Genomic DNA, 18,869 nt, shown 5'->3' with positions numbered 1-18,869 from the left:
TACAAAAATGGTATGATTTCAGTATGTTTATCAAGCTAATGTTTTTTGTTATTTCTGGGTTTTGTCGAAAATTCATTATAGAGGGGTTTGGAAGTGAAGGCTCGTTTCTGTTAAAGAAATTGTAAAAAGTGTTTTCTCTGACTATTATAAACACAAAAATATATTGTATTGTCATAAGATATGTTAATTATACAATTTTAATTTAATTATGTAAATATATTTATTGTGACCAATCATATCGGAATTAAGTCATTCTTTTTATAAATCTAGTAATTATTTGTCCTTATTATCGAGTACATTTTTTCAAATTTATTTTTTTAATTAGATATAAGAAATATTATTGTTTTGTGGAGTCAACTGATCAAATAATTATGTCTGTATCTGCGGAATAAACTGAATTTATGGTTGTATGTATTTTAAATGAGACAATTCTTGACATATTTTTATATTTGATTTGATGTTTTTTTTTCTGTTCATCGACATTTTCGTTTGTAATGTTGCCAGTATTAGGAAATAATAGGAAATATGAAATAAACGACTTTATTAATCTGCAATACAATAATTATTATAAGTAGGTAGAACAATTTGCCAGTCTCACCACGCTTTTTCACAATTTAATATTATAATGAGCTTCAAACATATTTATTAATCAAATTTCTATACGAAAACAGTGCATTCATCGCATGATAGGATTACTTTTAATGATCTTGTAGTAAAAATGGGAACATTAAATAATTCTTTTGCTTCAGATTATTGTATGGTCATAAATAGACACATCTTAACACGTTTGCGGCCATGCCAGCTATAGCTGTCAGTCCAAAGGACACTGGTAGTGAAATGACGGCTGTAGCCTACATGAAACTGAAGTAATTATATGGTAGGAGATATTTTGTCCCTATAAAAGCAGTTAAAAACAACAGTGTCCGGGTATGTCGGCCAATTACTTCATATCATCAACTGCGGTTCAATCGGAAGTAAAATATTCTGAAAAAAAAAAAAATTATAATGAGTGTCCATATTATGCAGTACCCTTTCCAATACAAAATAATAGTATGTGGAAAAAACATTATAATACGTCACATTTTTGATAATAGGGAAATGTCACATTTTTAAAGTAATAAGGGTCTGAAATTGTATAGGAAAAAAAAATTTTTTTTGCTTCTTACTCGTATTAGTCGCATAAAAAATATTTTTAAATTTATAATTATGAATTCCCGCAAAAACGGTCATTGCATTGGCCACGCCCCTAATATGTCACGATTTATGTTTATTTTCAACTTTGTTCCTATCGGTTCATATTTTTTTAGAACATCGTCACGAATCTTGGCGTCACGATTATCAATGCCAAACATGTCGCGTTTTTCTTGTCATACATGTAAACATTTCTCCACAATATCCATATTGATTTTAAAAATACAAGGAATTATTCTAAATCCGTTTCTTATATTTTTATCGGTATTTGTAGTATGTGATATTTCCCTGTTAGGAGTGATTGAATGCAGAATGCGTTATTTTCAGAAAGTATATAAATTATATTATAAAATATATAAATTAAAAGCTCATTTTGAAATATTAAATAGAACGAGTTAAAAATCACATTTGCCACTTGTTCCATTGATTAGATCCACAATTTTTCATTCTAAGTGCATTTTTCAATTGTATTAATACCAAAATATGAGCAATATTAATAGTTTAAACAGTTTTATAGTAAACTAACCACCATTGGCTTATATTTTAGCACAATCAGAACTTCTCACTCTGCAACACCTTAGTTTTTATGATTCAAATGTTGAATATTATGAATTATTGATAGATCGTTGATTTCAATAAAATAAAAGTTTATAAAAATGTGTTTTATTTATCATTATTGAAAGTGAAGGGGACTTACTTGGAGAATCAAAGCATATGCAGTACTGGCATCTCTAGACTGGTCCGATCGAGTGATCAGCAATCAAATATACAAGTGGAAGTGTATTAAGCATTTTTTTCTCTGAAGTTCCATAAAAATATGACAGTATTTTTTTCCCTTTATTATGGCTTTTACCAATCATTTTGTGGTATTACTAGCCAGAAAGAAAGCGTGCAATATTGTAACGATGGCAACCCCAATGAGATGGCAACTCTAATATACTCGGCCGCTAGTGTGGCAGCGCTGAAGCCCTGCTAGCCGCCATCTTGTCGCGGCAGACTCTGCCACTGGGATATCTTCGTAATGATTGCTTACTGAAATTATTCATCAACACTTTGAGCATCGGCCGAATATATACGTAGAATTTGTTTGTGTGTGCATCTTTCATATGAATACCAGAAACTTAAAAGGCTCTATGTGCCATGGACAAAAAAGGAAAGCAGACGGGAAATTAAAAATACACATAATAATTCAAAGAAAACATTATTTTATTTTTATGCCAAATCAACAAAAGAGCATATTTTAATGTAGTTTAGTAAAAAATATATAAAAAAGACATATTAAACTAAGTATAAAATCAAAAAAACAAATAATTTAAAAGAAAGTCTCATGTACCGTTGTTAGTTTCTTTTAAAAGGGCCAAAGTGCCCTGCTCTCTAAAGCAATAAAGGTGTTAGTGCCTTAGTGAGAATAAAGAAATAGGTACATCCACTGTTTCATCTATCTATAATAGTGATGTGACGACGATGAAAATTCCCATGGTATTTATAATTCAGTATAATTACTATTTAGCACCCAACATCGTGTATATCTAAAATTCTATTATAAAACTGTTTATGTTCTTCCGTGTGCAAGTAAGGTATTAGATTTTTAAGATCTTTTTTCTTATCTTCTGTTATTTTGCTCTTGCAATTCAGCATGGGTAAAAAATAATTATCTAAATCCGATAACTTTTTGTTCTTCTTCAATAATCTTACAATTTTCCAGGGCTCCATAGAGTTGTGGGTCTCTTTCATTTTGACAACGAAAGGATTATCACTTACGAATTTCAAGCGATGAGCCTTCGATATCTGCATTGTGGTAGTATTCAAAAATGTTTCGGCAGCCAATTTAAAATCCATGAAATCATGTGATGTCATTGAAATAACATTAAAAGGCTGCTTGTCACGAGTATTTTTCATCATATCAACAAGATCTGCAGGAACAATGGAATGTGTTACTCGTTTCCTTTTTTCGATTAAAGCAAAGTCCCTGTCGCAGCTAAGGAATGAATGCCCGCTCATTAAAAATTTATGCTCTATCGATGTAAAAACTTTTTTATACACAAGATATGCCCATAAAAATATCATCATTTTATTTTTATTTTGTCCACTACAATTGTCACTCCACATGATGAGATTCTCCTTTCTTATAAAATTATTAGAAAACATTTTGTAAATGCAGGATGCTATCGCATTTCCCCCTCTTCCTGTAATAGCTTCATGCCACATAAGCATATACCCATCACCGGTATTTTCGATATGCACACCCAAATTGAAATTTGATAATTGTCGCGAATAGTACATGGGCCCATGAGTTAAAGTTGGTGTCAGCAAAACTTGTTGCAAGTCCATGGCGGCAGTGCATATATTACTACTCGGCATCTGTGATTTTTTTATATCAAGTGACATCTGTTTTGTTGCTTTTTCTGCTTTTCGATGGTGTAATTCAAGTTGATTCTTCAGTATTGTTTTATTAGATGGATCGGCATTTATTTTAGCAACATAGAGGTCGCACGTTGCACATGTATCAGTTCGTTTCTGGCCAAATTTTAAATTCGGAAACTCCTTTCCAAAAATTTTAGAGTAGAACTTATATGTGACTTTTGACTCCGGAAAAGATATCTTAAATGCTTTAAACAAACGATGTATATTTAAATCTGGACTTAAGTATTCTTTCTCTGATCTCGCTCGACCATAATGACTTACAAGTCTGGGAAACATATTTACATGTTGTTTAATTTCATCCTCATCTTCGTCTGAATATTTTCGTTTTTTCTTATTGATGTTTCCTCTTGATTCCAAGTAGGTTGTATGTCCTTGTTTCTTTTTATCGAGTAGTACTTGAATCTTTTTTGGAGAAAGGGAAAAAATGTTCATGAACGTTGCTTTGCACACACCGACAACATTTCCCTTGCCATCTGGAAGCATATAATATGCGGTGCATTGTCGCCTACTTAGAGCAGGAGATTCATAGGTTCCATGCCTTCTTCTTTTAATTTCTGTCAAATGGATTAATCCCATCAGAAAAGAAGATTGCTTTTCATTGTTTTTTAACGCATAGAATTCCGTGAACAATGACATCTTTTGTTCGAAAGGTATTTCTTTGCAGTTATAGCTGCATTTGCAGATACACTAAAATAAAAAATGAAGTGAATGAAAGCAACATAGATAATATAGGTACGCAACCGTGGGCGTATCTTAGGGACTTAGGGTCAATATCTATCACTCAGTAGAAACTAAACTAGAGGAACTAAATGTGGTGGAGTGTAATAATGATATAGTAATTTCTCCCGGTTGCAATCATTAGGGCGTAACTTATTTTCTGATATGCCGTTAACATAGTTATTTACACATTAATAATAATATTTACGAAAATATCCATGAAAATATAATTATTAAGGTTTAATTATCTTTAAACGAATTTATAATAAAAAATATATTTTTAAATTCTTTTTTTTGCTCTCCTAAAAACAAGTAAAAATAAAGTTTCACCCAAATACCTCTGACCGGGAGATTTAAAAAATTGAATTCAATACAAATACTCCATTTAAACTATGTCATGGTTGGCAGAAAATTACAGGTTGGCACATCCCTAGCGCATGATGAGTGACATTTTATCTAGTAGAGACAACCGGTGAAGATTTAAAACAATGTACAAACCTCTTGATTTGGGGGTCGTTTTGCAGGAATCAACTTTCTATTGGATGTAAAATATTCTTGTCCAGAATCTTTTAGCTTCTTTCGGGCCACTTGGGCACTTTTTTCCCCCTTTTTACGTCTTTTAACGCCACCACTATTCACAGAGACCGGTTCATTGTCAACCATTTTGATACAAATAGCATATGACTGGCGATGGCACTTAACACCTTTTAAAGGAAAACAGATGTTGGTACTTACAACCAACGCCATCTTTAGAATTTTTTATAAAATATTATTTGTACTACAATGGCATTTATACCCTTCTGTAGGACATTGGCCTTGGCACATACTATCCATTTCTTAAATAAAATCATTTTCGTTATTTATGGCACTTACACCCTTTTAAGTTTCTGGTATTCATATATGGTTTTACCACACATTCGCCTGAGAGGTCGCATTTCGACAGCATTCAGCCTACTTTTATTCCTGTTTTTCCAAGTACATACTTCTAATAATACTTATCAAGATTACAAAATAACATATTTGTGTCATAATATTTGAGCATCACATATTTTATTTAAAAATAAGTTTTTGCATATTTCTATACCTTATTTTTGTATTATTTGCTGAGGCAATGTGGTAAAATGATTGGTTTTGCCCAGTCCAGTTTATTTTTATTTAGGTAGGTAAATCAAAAATAAAGTAACCCTTCTAATGGAGCAAAATGCTTTCGTCATAGGGACGTACATGTATGTAAATTATATTCATACAAAATATGAATAGGTAAATTTCAAAGTTTGATTTATTACAGTAGAGGTGATAGGTAGCGAGATTCAAATTATTTGCCCAAAATTGTTCATCCGTAATGGCAGCACCTGATATTTTGACTACGTGACGTGACAGAAACCACGCATGCGCCTTAAATGTTCAGTTAAGTTAAGCTCCATGTAAACAAAGTCGCGACTCGCTACCACTTAATTTAGTTTGTTTTGTTCGTCCGTGTGGGCGGTTGCCAGTCGTGTTGTAAAATGATATATTATTCTATTAAAGCTTGTATTAACTGAAACATATCACAAAAAAATCGTTCAATTTGAAGGCGTAATAAAGTCAAGGTAATTGAAATCGCGATTATTAACACTATTGTTTATAAATGATGTTCCATATATTATTTTTATACAAACGGAAGCATGTCATGTTTGGGGAATCATTTTTTTATTGTGAAAATATTACGACTTAATGAAGCCTTTCTAATTTAATCAGGAAATAGTTATAGCTGTTATTTTTTAGTGCGTACGGCTAAGTTTGATTTTAAGCGTGCATTTATTTCATTAATGTTTTAGTAGTTTGTATTCAAAGCGCATGCCGTATTTTTAACACGGATATAAATAACTCCCGCCCTCATTTTACTATGGTTATCCTTGGGCGTGATCGAAATCGGAAGCATTATAAAACTTGGAAAAAATAATCGTGAATTAAAATCCATATTAAAATTAAAATATGGGATATGCAGAATTAATATTACAATTAAATACTACATTGGCTTAGAAGAAAAATATTTTTTTGACTGACATTATGATCAACGCAATGTAAATCAAATTTCCTCTTTATAACAGGTTATCCTAGTAAAAAGGTCATTTTTCTCATTGAATAGAAAAACAAAATTACCTTTAAATCTCTATAGGTGTGTAGTTAGATTCTAATTAGAATATACTTAATTAGTGACTTGCTGATGGTCGGTTTCCGCCAATAAAACATGTTTTATTAAAAATATTTGTTATTTTAAAAAAAAAATATCGTATTATCAGCGCTATGATTTTTTAAAGTTTCGTATTTCAGAAATCACTCTTCATGTGACGTCAGAGGTTCTCTTCCGCTTATTCTCCGTCAGTTCTGCTGATTATATAAAATTTAAACATAAAAAAAAAAAAAAATATTTGAGCTGAATGAGCGTCGCGTCGCTTGAGGTTGAGATTGATATATCTACCTATGGAAAACGTGTTTTTTGCATCTAAGTCATGCGTGCTCGGTATCCTGCTGCCTCTCCTCAATATAATTCACTGACCAGCAACAAGTATATGAAAAAAATGTGTTTTTAAATTTAGTTATTAATTTTTTTACGGATACTATTCATAGGGTATTGATATTACAATATAAGAAAAGTTAAAAACTTAAAAAAATAAGAATGAAGCATTGACAAACATAAGGGACATCGAGACAAGATACGGACTATTTATTTAGTGCTCGCAAAGACGGGTCATTGGAGAATTATGAACAGTACTTCATTGTTTCTCAACCTACGAGTAGGAATATGGAATTTTACCTGTTCCAGTAATGATGGCACATCGATTATACCATTTAGCATGGCGAGCATATACAGGGGTTCTTTAAACTCTGTCACATCCGAAACCACGGTGATCAGTATGGGCAAGAAGACATATTAGCATATTCAAAACAATATTTGGAACGCAGAATTAAAAAAAAAAAACAATTTAAAAAAAAAACAAATGGTTTCTTACTTCTGCAGGGGAGAAGCGAGGGGGGCGTGTCCATGTGGTTGACAGTGTATCAGACTCCCCCCTCCCCTCTCCTCGCTTCTCCCTAGCAGAAGTAAGCAAAATATTTCTATTTAAATTTATTTCAACAGAGAGGGAAAAATTTTTGAGAAGGGAATATGGAAGTCTAGGCATTTACAGGGCTTATGACCTGTCATTGGCTGGTTTAAGTGGCCACTTTACACACTGTGTAACATTCACCATTCTGCCTATGTTTGAACATCCACATTTCCTCAACTCTTCCATCTGTTGACTTTTGTGAAGTAAAAGAGCTGAAACCTTTATCACGTGGGTGAGATTCATCCGGCTGAACCAAATTTGCGTTTTTATATCAATTTTCGGAAACGGAGTCTCATGTTAGCATGAAAAAACTGAAAAAATCGATTTGAACGGTAGATGATTACAATGTTTGATTATGTCCAAATGCTTGCAGATATACCGATAACCATAGAACCTAGGCCATAGGCCACTTAAACCAGCCAATGACAGGTCATAAGCCCTGTAAATGCCTAGACTTCCATATTCCCTTCTCAAAAATTTTTCCCTCTCTGTTGAAATAAATTTAAATATGAACAACTCCCTAGGGAGGAAATCCAGCCAGTCTGCAAGCATTTGGACATAATCAAACATTGTTAAAATATTTCTAGTTTACAAAAACGTAGAACTAATATTGACTTCATATACAGGGTGTTCTTTAAACCCTGTCACATCCGAAACCATGATGATCAGTATGACCAAGAAGACATATTGGCACATTAAAATAATTTTTTAGAACGAATAAAACTTACAAAAATAAAATATTTATAAAAACAAATAACATTGAATGAAAAAGTATTTTCACTACTTCAGTTTTAAATGTGATGTTTATTTCACGCTTGGCTTGCCATCATTCTAGTGTTACCTTGACTTTGAAGGTCTCTAAAAATATGCATTCTACGTAATAATACCGAGACAATAAATTATTTGATAACTAAATGGGTATCTTTACTTCAGAAAACTTCAGCCATTTGGAAAATTGTATTTAAAAAAAAAAATTCTTGCATGCGGTAACAATTAAAACATTAATTTTTACCGCAAAGTTTCTTCAATATGTACCAAAAAAAATTATAAAAAATATTTTCATAAAATCGGACTACTTTGAACGACGTCACAGGTTCATATGAATCTAACAATAATAAGAGATTTGTCAAAGATATCCAGTTTGCTGACCGTAAACGGACTAATCGGCAGAATTGACGGAATAAGCGGACGAGAACCTCTGACATCACATGCAAAACTAATTTCTGAAATACATAACTTTAAAAAATCATAGCGCTGATAATACGCTACAATTTAAAAATATTTTTTTGGCTTAGTTTATTAGAATGTTTGCGTTGATAATAGTCTATTAACAATTTTTTTTTTTCAATTACACTCTGCGTGTAACATTCACCATTTTGCCTTGCCAATCATGTTTGAACATTCATATTTCTTCACATTTATTTATTATTTTTTTCTCTACATAAACAATGATTAAAAATAAAAGTAATGTAACCTCACTGGGGTTACCCGTGCCGAGGACACTGAACAATATACTTTAAAAAATATATATGTTTACATGTGAGAATATACAAAGAAGACTTAATATACAGAGATAATTAACAAAATGTTCAGACGGTCTTATACACTAGGTATTTATGTTTATATTTCAGTCATGTATACCTATATTATTTATATTAAAAAACGCAAAGTAAAAAAACATAAACAATACATTTGTTGAGCAGTTGATTCAATATTGGTTTGGGCGAATGAGACAATCCATTTTACTTTTACCAAGCTCCACTATCCATTTTTCATGCGTTGCTAAGTGAGTCATCATCATCATCAGCTGTCTCTTGTCTAATGGTGAACATATCCTCCCCCCCCTCCGGCTTAAGTTTCAACGTCTCCCCATTCTGAGCCAAACGCATCCAACCATTTCCCGCAACCTGTCTTATGTTATCAGACCACCTTGTCCGAGGCCTGCCGACACTTCTGCCTGGCCAAAAGTTCCGGGTTGCCGTTCCAGAACTTTTTCAGTCCACCGAGAGTTTGGGGTTTTGGTTATACGACCAGCCCAGCTCCATTTCTTGTTGGCGCCCTGTGGACCACATCGGTGACCTTTGATCTCGCTCTATGTGTTAGTTCTTCTGTATAGTCTGTAAGTTTGTAAGTATTTCTGCCTAGTAAGTATGTGGGTGAAATAATTCAGTCATATGAATCTCACCCACATCGACAAAGGTTTCAGCTCCATATAAATCAACAGATGGAATAATTGAAGAAATATGAATTTTTAAACATTGGTAAAATAGTAAAAAAAGCATGCGAATTGATCATAACCTTTTTTAAAATTATTAATTAAAATGGACAACAGCAATGGACCTAGGCTAGATCCTTGCGGGATGCCCGAGTAAGTATTATTTTTTTTGTCACAAACGAGTCACGTGAAACGTATTGATTTCGGTTTTGGAGGTAGGTCGCCATTAATTCTAGCATTCCACCCAAAAAAACCGATCTCACTCAGCTTGTTTGAGATTGATGATTGACTGTGTCGAAGGCTTTGGCAAAGTCGTTATACGAACAATCAATCTGATGTTCTGCATCCAATGCAGCCGTAATACAGTTTGTAAATACCATTAAATTTGTTTCCTGAACCCACCCTGTTCATTGATTATGGCCATTATTTATTTGATAACTGATAAAAAACCTAAAAATAAATGTAAAATCAAGATGTTTACAAAACAAATGTCATTTTTATCAACTAAAGGTAAAAATATGTCAAGTGTTTATTGAAATGATTATAGATTTCAATCGCACTCTTTCTGTTTATCATCATACTCTCAATTTTCAATACAAATATTTTAAAGTCTAATATGTATGTTTAATAAAAGGGTTTCCATATTTGGATAAGGTCTCGTTGGGACGTTCCGGAATGGAGAGGTGCAGTAATAAAAAAAGGCAATTTTATAATACTACTACTACTACCATCGCCATTTCTCCATAGGGGTAGGCAGAGAGGATAGACCGCCACACATGTCTATCCTGACACTTTCCAAGCTTCCTTCGCATTCATACATGGCCTTCGGCTGATTTTCGTTTATCTAATTATGCCAAGTTTTGTTGGTCATCTTCGCCCTATGTTACTATTCATTATTTTTGTATATATCTGTTTTACCATTCTCTCGTCGTCCATTCGTTCTACATGACCAAACCACCATTGCGATCATTTCTTAATCCTCTCGCCTGATTTCACCACATTCGTCTGAGAGATCGTATTTTGACCACTTTCACTCTGCTTTCATCCTTCCTCTGCTAGTTTCATGTTTTACTTCCATACATAAGTGTTGGGGCTAAAACTTAAAAAAAATATAGCATAAATATTTTTAGAAGAAATAAGTATTCGTTGACCACGCTTTTTTATTAAAGATATTTTTTTTGTTTCAGGACCCACACATTTAAACAAGATGAGTGTCGATCTGGAAGGGATCTTAAAGCTAGCGGATTTGCAATTTGATTACAATTCCGAGAGGACAAAGAGTAATGTTTCTTTCATATTTTACTATTATTCATCATCATCATCATTCCCTCTCCAGGGACAGGGCACTGCATTGCTACACAAATCACAGCGTATCTTATTCATTCCTGTTACATGAAGGTAAGATGATCAGTCTTAGGCTTCAGGTGCCAGTCCTGGGACTATAGAGCTATTGGTTTTCTTAACTCAATAAATTTCTGCATTCTGGCGGATGAAAAATACAGTGGACAAAATGGGATCCGAACCCTGCAACGATTGAATAAGGAAATCTAGTGATCGATAGGAGATAAGTCCACCTCTTTCGAAAGTGGTTGGCACGTTCGTCTGCCATTCTTGAGGTCCCGGGTTCGATTCCTGGCGGGGTGGATATGAAATATAGATTTTATAGGTGGTCGAAACTGTAATATTTCATTCTTCCTGGACTGCCTCCTGAAGCGTAAGACTGATAATATTACGTTCATGTACCATATAATTTAACTATGCCGCATTTGGCTTACTAATGCAGTGCCCTATGAAAGAGGAATGACAATTAATCAAATGAAATTCAATTAATCGGGTTGTGGTCCTGTGGTCAATGTTGCAGACTCACGGATCAGAGATCCGAGGTTCGAACCCCACTCTGCCTCGACTCAATTCCCATTTTCCAATAGCAGGTTTATTTAGAATTTGTTGAAAATGGCCCCAAAAATTAAATATTTAGGTAAATCATAACAACGCAAATATTTATTTAAAAAAAAAAAAAAATAATCTAGTCATATAAGGGTTGCCAACTGTCCTGGAATTTGTGCTTCCGACCGGAGGTTGATTGTCAATGTATCCCAGAGTTATAGAGAAAGCTACTGACCAATACTTCTCACTTTAAAAAATATATATATATATTTCAAGGAATTACCAGCTAAGCTTCTATTGTAGAGGCTTGTCAGTAGGTAGGAAAGAAACGATATTGAAGGGAAATATGAATAATACACCACAACACCCAGACCTTTTGTGAAAAAAATCTTTGCTGGATTTTTCTTTGCAACTGGCGGGAATCTAACCAGCAACGCCAGTTTCACAGTTGGCCGTTTAACCAACTGCGCCACGGCGCCTGCTTAAACTTACCCAAATATTTATCGTTTATTTTTTTAATTTAGTGTGAATAGTCTGGTTTGAAAACTAGTCAAACATGATTCATATTGGGTGTGGTTTTGGTACAAAAATATGATTGTGTCGACCAATAATCACTAAGACTTCATGTTTCGGCTGTGTTGAGAGGTGATAAATATGCCATAGTTCAGGTCATGAGGTAGAGGGGTTGAACACCCGAGAAAGGACCTGGATTAGAACTGTGGAGGAGCTGTTTCGCACAGGGAAGCTTTTTATCAAGTGGTCATCACAGCGGGGGTTCTGACATGACACGTGAAGAGTAAGACTACAATAATTACGGATGTTTTTGTTTTCAGATTCCCCCAAAAAGTTCCCGCCTATCCAATGTCACTTGAGTACCCAGCTGGACTTTCCAGAAGGCTGCGAAGTGGAAATATATGGCTCTCAACTCCCTCACGGTGAGATTTCGTGCAATATATCGCACTAACCAAATCAAGTAACTTTATATTATAGAAATACTGAATGTTATTCAATATTTGTATATAACAACTTACCGACTTTTCTTTGTCTCACGGTTTCGAGACGTACGCATCTCTTTGTCAGGATATCAATTAAACCAACATGCAAAACTCACTATACACCTTCACCATAGTTGGTGCCCAAAAATATAAAACCAATATCTTCGTACTTTAGAGCAATGTCTCCGGTGGAGAGTTATAAATATAGATTCATTTATTTTAAATATAATGACAGATGCCCCTATCGCCTTGTGCCTTGGAGAGGGGGCTCCCAGCGCCTGCTCGGCCGGGGTGAGGGGGCTCCAGCCCTGCCTGACTCCGGGTCCCGCCGGCCCCGAGGGTCTGTTGATCGCCGCCAGGAGAGCATTTGCAGAAGTCTTCCGCAGAGCTCGGGAACATCACTCCAAGTGCGTCTCATAACCACTTTTCTCTTTACAGAAAATTTTGTCATTCCCGTCTTAGCATAATATGTATGAGGTGTGTTCAGAAAATAACAGGAATTTTATTTTCTGAACACACCTCCAAATGTCAATAATTTTTTTTATTATGTTGGTATACATGCCGCTGAAGTATGCTTAAATTTTCAGCGGTATTCATTATTTACTTTGTCTGTGGCAGCTGAAAATTTTCTTACAAAGGACGTACCTTAACAATTTTTTTAAACTTTTGGTGTTCATTCTTAAATTTGAATAGAAACGGACACAACTTATGTTAAAATGTAATATGTAACAATTTAACCCTTGTGTGGCTGTGATGTCACACGAGTCTACATAAAAAAGACTTGATATATCTCTTATTTTTTTTTAAATAATGGAGTCATATTTTGCTATAACAGGCCTAAATTGTGTTATTTTTATTAATAATAAATTTCATAAAAGATATTTTTTTTTGAAATTCTATACATATCTACTTTTATACATCTAGTAAATGTTATCACTGTAACTCTCCAAAAAAAGAGACCAAATCTTGTGCTTGGAGAGTGACTCACACTGTTGTAGTTGTTTATTTATAAGAGTTTATATAATTTTAAATACGATTACATGAGAAAAAATATAAAACAATATTACATTCATACTAATTAAAATTTAATGTAGTTTTTACATGTGTTCAAAAAATTTCTTTAGATTTACTTTAAATTTATTTATTGATATATTATTTTTGATAGTTTTTAGTTCATTGGGGAGATAATTATAATTTTTTACACCTTTGAAAACAAAGCTATTTTGACCATGACTTGTGTGGAATTTAGGAATTCTAATATTATGTTGGTATCTGAGTGACTTATTCATCTCAAATTCTTTTATTTTTTCTTCATTATAAATTGACATAATTTGTACAATTCACGTAAAATAGAATATTAAACAATACATTTATTTTTTATTTATTTATTTACTTATAAACAGCTTGTTGCACATTTTTTAAGACGCCATGGAACAAAAGTCCTGTGTTGAGTTGGGACAAGTAATTAGTTGACACAGACATATCAGAAACATAATAATAATTTAAAAAAATAAATATATGGCACATCAATATGGTAAACTGCAAATACATTTGTATTTTGTTTTTAAAAAGCTGTGTTTTAAAATATCTCATCTTTTGGTCAATGAAACGTGACGTTACAGCTCTTTTTGCAAAGGGATTTTTTAGCCGTGTTTTTTTTTTTTTTATTTTTTTTTTTATTTATTTACAATTTTAAAAAACCCGTTAGGGTTACATTAGAAATTTAATATTGTCTAGTCATTTTATGTCTCGTCTAGTCTAGTTAGTTCAGTCATCATGTGCTTTTTCAGATTGATTTTAAATTTGTCTCCATTAAAAGTTTTCAAGTAGTAAGGTAGGTCGTTGTAGTGTTTAAGTCCATTATGTAGTATTTTTGACTGTCCTGTGTTTGTCTTTGCTTTTTCAATATGATAGTGTTTTTGTTGTCTGGTGTTATATTTATGTATGTCAGCATTTTTGACTAATATTATGTCGTCGTCTTGTATGTTTCCCAGTGTTATTTTGTGCACAATTTTTAAGGTCTCAATTTTAGTCAAGTAGTTTATGTCAAACTGGTGTGTTTTTTTGTACAGTTCAGTCGTAGAGGTCAGGTAGGGTAGGTTGTATGTTAGTTTAAGAATTTTATTTTGTTGTCTTTGTATTCTTGTTATGTCTGTCTTGTTACCAGTTCCCCAGAAGGCGATCATGTAACTCAATTTACTTTTGACATAGGCTTCGTACATCATAATTTTTTCTTTTCTTGATATAAAATCTTTAATTTTGTAGAAGAGGCTATGTAGTGATGCCATTACTTTAGTGAGTCCGTCTATGTGTTTTGTCCATTTTAATTGTCTGTCCATTGTAAGTCCTAGGTAAGAGTTAAGGGTATTTTATTACAAAATAAAATTTATTATTACTTTTTAGGGGAGTCTACTTAATCGGGCATGGAATAGGAGCCTTACTAGCCGCAAAACTACTCGCGGATAAGCAATTCTTCCAAGAATGTCCTTCTACACATCTGCTACAAGCCGTTTACCTCGTCTCTGGGATATACGACGTGCGAGATGAGTCCGTACGAAGCCTGTTGCGATCGGGAGACTTGGAAACTGACGAATCTAAATCGCCCTGCGGATCCCCGCCGCAGAATACTCCGAAAACACCTTCCTTAATTGAAAACCTCGTTAACAACCACCGATCCTTTGTCGACAGGAACAACGTATCGTTTATTTGTGATCTCAATAACCAATGCCCGCAATTCGAAAATGCGTACTTCGGTGAATCCAGGAAGTGCCGCAAGGCGCACGGCATTCAACTTACACCCGAAGAAAACTTGAAAATATCACCGGTCTTTCGACACATTGCGGATCTTAGTCCGACAGATCACAAAATCGATTGCCGTAAAAACAGATGCAGCGTCGATTTCGATCTGATGTCTTCCGCATTGGAAGAACTGAAAATCATCAAGATGCTGTCCGACGATGCGATGGAATCCTCGCCGCTGTTGGAAGACTTTAGCCACTTGAAAAAGATCGGTATGAGAGTCTACGTGTTTGCTGCGGAACAAGACGGAGTCGGCATATCGAAGCAATCGCGGGACATATTCGATTGCTTGGCGAATGGCTGCGAACAGGAAGACATGCATTTTCAAGTTAAAGACAAAGTGAATCGATCCAAAATGCGAGAATTATTGCGACAGGACGATAATTTTCTCATTCGCCTTTTAAAATATGATATTATTAAATATGGGTAGTTAAGTCTTCGTATAAGTTTTATAAGTATTTTTGTACTACAGTTTTGTAATGCGCCTTAATTTCTTTCCATATGCTTGTTATTTCCTCTTAAGAAATCTTTTATCTTTATTAAACTAAGCTGTTCAGATAAGAATTAATTATTTTATTGCGTTGTTAATACAAAACGTTATCTATCGAAATTTAATCTTAGATTTATATTTGTTTGATTTCGGTGCTTCTTCGCATTTCCCATCATCGTATTATATGGTCTATGTAAGTTAAATACCGCGGAAGAACCACTTGTCGAAACGTTAGGGAGGGACGAAAAACCTTGCATTTTCTATTTGTTGATTTATATTAGAAAATCTATTGTATGCAAGTTAATTATGGCAGCTTTTTTTAAAATATAAATTTTATATTTGAAGCACTAACTTTGTGATTATTCATTATAATAAAATAAATAAAACAACTTTGTTTTCAACCACTGCTTTACAAAAAATATTTTAAAATCCAACGACCGGTTTCAAAGCAAACAAGCTTCTTCATCAAAATAGGAAAGAATTCGTTAGTTACGTAAACCTTGACGAAGAAGCTTGTTTGCTTTGAAATAAGTCAGTGGAAAAAATCGATCGGGTTGTGGTCCTGTGAGTTATTTACAACTCGTTGAAAATGGCCCTCAAAATTAAATATTTTGGTAAATCATAAGAAAGCAAATATTTCTTTTTTTTTTTTTTTAATTTAAAAAATTAGTGGTTAAAAACAAAGTTATTTTATTTATTTTATTGAAATAATATTTTTTTGGTTATTTATTTTTTTTTTCTTGTGATCGTTTTTTTCATTTATAAGTTTTCCAAGTTGTCTAATTTCAATATTTTATTTTATATACCACAAAGTAAGTGATTCAAATATAAATTTTATTTGATAAAAATATTGTATTCAAAAGATATAATTTTAACCACGTTGGCGACTATTATTCTTTTTGTCAAAATTTTTTCATTTCAGTCTGTAAAATTTGCCGATTTTCTTAATCTGTGTTTTACTGCATAAATTTATATGTAAAATATGAATTATCAATTTTAATTTGTAAGTAATTGCTTTAGGTGATACGGTTGTTAATAAATCAAAAGAATAGTCTGCATACTGCTTTTTGCAAACTGCTTCTAGATATTTCTGGAGAATTTACTCCGTAGGAATACTTTTGAAAGGAAATCGACAATTATTGTTAGTCATTTAGTATATGAATGGCCGCACACATTATTTTAAGTGTTTTAATTTATGTTTTCAATTTTTACACAGGAAACATCATGTTTTTTGTATATATATAAAACTTGTTGATTAATTTGTCAAAATATTATTATTATTCACTCGAAAGGGAAATCGGGTTTTTACTAAATGAAAAAGAATAAAGTCTGTTATTCAGAAAATGTATGATTTTATGATATTCGATGTGATTGACCCCTGTTGATTTAAAATGCTAAATACACAATTTCCCTTTGACCAAAAATGGTATAAGTTTGTATTTTTTAAAGTTGTTTTTGTGTTGAGGATCTTCTGATTACAGGTAATCCCGTTGATCGCGGGGGATGCGTTCTGGACATGGCCACGATATGCGAAATTTCGCGATCAACGGGGGATTCTAGTCTGCACTAGCCTATTTGCCAATCATTTTAAGGCAATGCAAGTTTGATCATTATTTTAACCGATCAAACAAATTTCTCCTCGCGTTTTTCTTTTCAATTGATCGCACTGTAGACTCGGGCAATTTAAAATCCCTACCTACAACTGCAATTGTACCACCATGTTCTATCATGTCGATTATTTTTAGTTTATTTTCCTCACAATAGATCTTCACAGGTCGCAGTGACGTCAGGAGCTTGCTGAGCACTGTCCCCTACCTCGAAGAATATGAATGAATCTGCACTCGTTTGGGTTGCGATCAAGGGGGGTTACCTATATATTATTGCGACATGTACACACTCCTCAAAGAAAACAGAAACTTGATGACAAGGGAGGAAAGAATAATATGCTCATATTAATTTACAGTCATGTATGTTGCCGTCCCCTTTCAGTAAGTGACGGAGCACTGGATCCCGTTGGATCCGACGCTGTATAAAATGATAAAATTTAAATATAATTTTGTACATATTCCACGCAGTCTTTTTGATAGTATTTTTTTTACAAATTAATCTAAAGAATATTACATGTTGTTGTTTGAAATATTTTATCTGTGTGTTTTACGATAATTAATAAGATCTAACTTTTTTTTTACATATTTAAAAAATTAAATAATCTTTACTACTTTTATTTGTGATAATCTTAAGGCTGAAAGAAATAATAGACTAGAGTATTTAACTTATTTTTCTTTAAATATCATGAGAAAGCGTTTAAGATGGTTGTAAAGTGTGTCTACATTAGAATTCACTATTGCCGTAATAATAGTTACCAATGAGGAAGTTCAGTGGTTTTATTGTATTTTTTTTATTTGTCAATAGACTATCAAACTTAGCCAAACTATTTTTTAAATATTTTGATTGTTATCATCGCTATGATTTAAAAAAAAAAATTAAAACTATAAATGAGTTGTCGTCAGTGAGTTGTGCTGACATTTAAAAATAGAACAGCTGTCAAAATACACTAAACGTTGAAAAAAATAGCTACCCAAAAACCGTAAATTTATCACAACAAAACAACATTATAATTAGTTTTATTGTTCACATGAAACTGTGATGTTTTAATGTAGTTTATTTTTATTAAAACCATTTTTATCAATTTTTTCATACATTTTTGAGAAATTCCGCTGTAAATGCTCTAATTTTTATCATGTGTAAGAAAACATTTTTTGTATCCGACTTCCCACAGTACGGAACTTCTTCATTACCAATAAGCAAACCTGTCATTGATTTTGTTTGTCTATGACATTTTAAATATAATTCCGTCTCTTTATAATAATTTGTATTTTTCTCAGTTTACAAAATATCAAATATAAAACTTGTATGCTTCTCCTGTCCCTTACGCACTTGTTTAGTTCTTAGAAGAATTAACTTTGAACTTCTTCCAAGAAATTTGACCAAGTAGGTTATAAAAATGTTTTTTTAAGTGGCCCATTTATACCTTCCTACCTAAAATAATATACTTTTTTTCT

At 33.0% G+C, this 18,869-nt stretch overlaps 1 protein-coding gene and 2 long non-coding RNA genes across 3 annotated transcripts in view; 1 reads left to right on the top strand and 2 right to left on the bottom strand.

The window, feature by feature from the left end:
• Positions 1-524: 524 nt before the first annotated feature.
• LOC148278498 (uncharacterized) overlaps positions 525-18,869 on the bottom strand; it is an 81,262-nt gene continuing 62,917 nt past the window's right edge. The window contains exons 2-3 of the long non-coding RNA XR_015823175.1: positions 1,889-2,223; positions 525-984 (exon numbers count right to left, since the gene is read on the bottom strand). This is a non-coding gene — a long non-coding RNA (uncharacterized LOC148278498). The remainder of the gene's footprint in view (positions 985-1,888; positions 2,224-18,869) is intronic.
• On the bottom strand, positions 2,384-5,003 carry LOC148278502 (uncharacterized). The gene is made up of 2 exons (XR_015823173.1): positions 4,831-5,003; positions 2,384-4,302 (listed from the first exon to the last, which is right to left on the bottom strand). It is a non-coding gene; the product is annotated as an uncharacterized LOC148278502 (long non-coding RNA).
• LOC148278501 (uncharacterized) lies at positions 5,739-15,878 on the top strand. Its single transcript, XM_088231293.1, has 5 exons — positions 5,739-5,921; positions 10,824-10,916; positions 12,357-12,458; positions 12,754-12,925; positions 14,922-15,878. Exons 2-5 carry the CDS (start codon positions 10,844-10,846, stop codon positions 15,745-15,747), a joined length of 1,173 nt encoding a protein of 390 aa, XP_088087419.1. The 5' UTR covers positions 5,739-5,921; positions 10,824-10,843; the 3' UTR covers positions 15,748-15,878.

Source organism: Micrasema longulum, unplaced genomic scaffold (genome assembly GCF_059751315.1).
Source record: "Micrasema longulum isolate JH-2025_06_02 unplaced genomic scaffold, ASM5975131v1 h1tg000870l, whole genome shotgun sequence".
In the NCBI taxonomy this organism is placed as follows: Eukaryota; Metazoa; Arthropoda; class Insecta; order Trichoptera; family Brachycentridae; genus Micrasema; species Micrasema longulum.
This window is presented reverse-complemented; position numbering and strand designations above follow the sequence as displayed.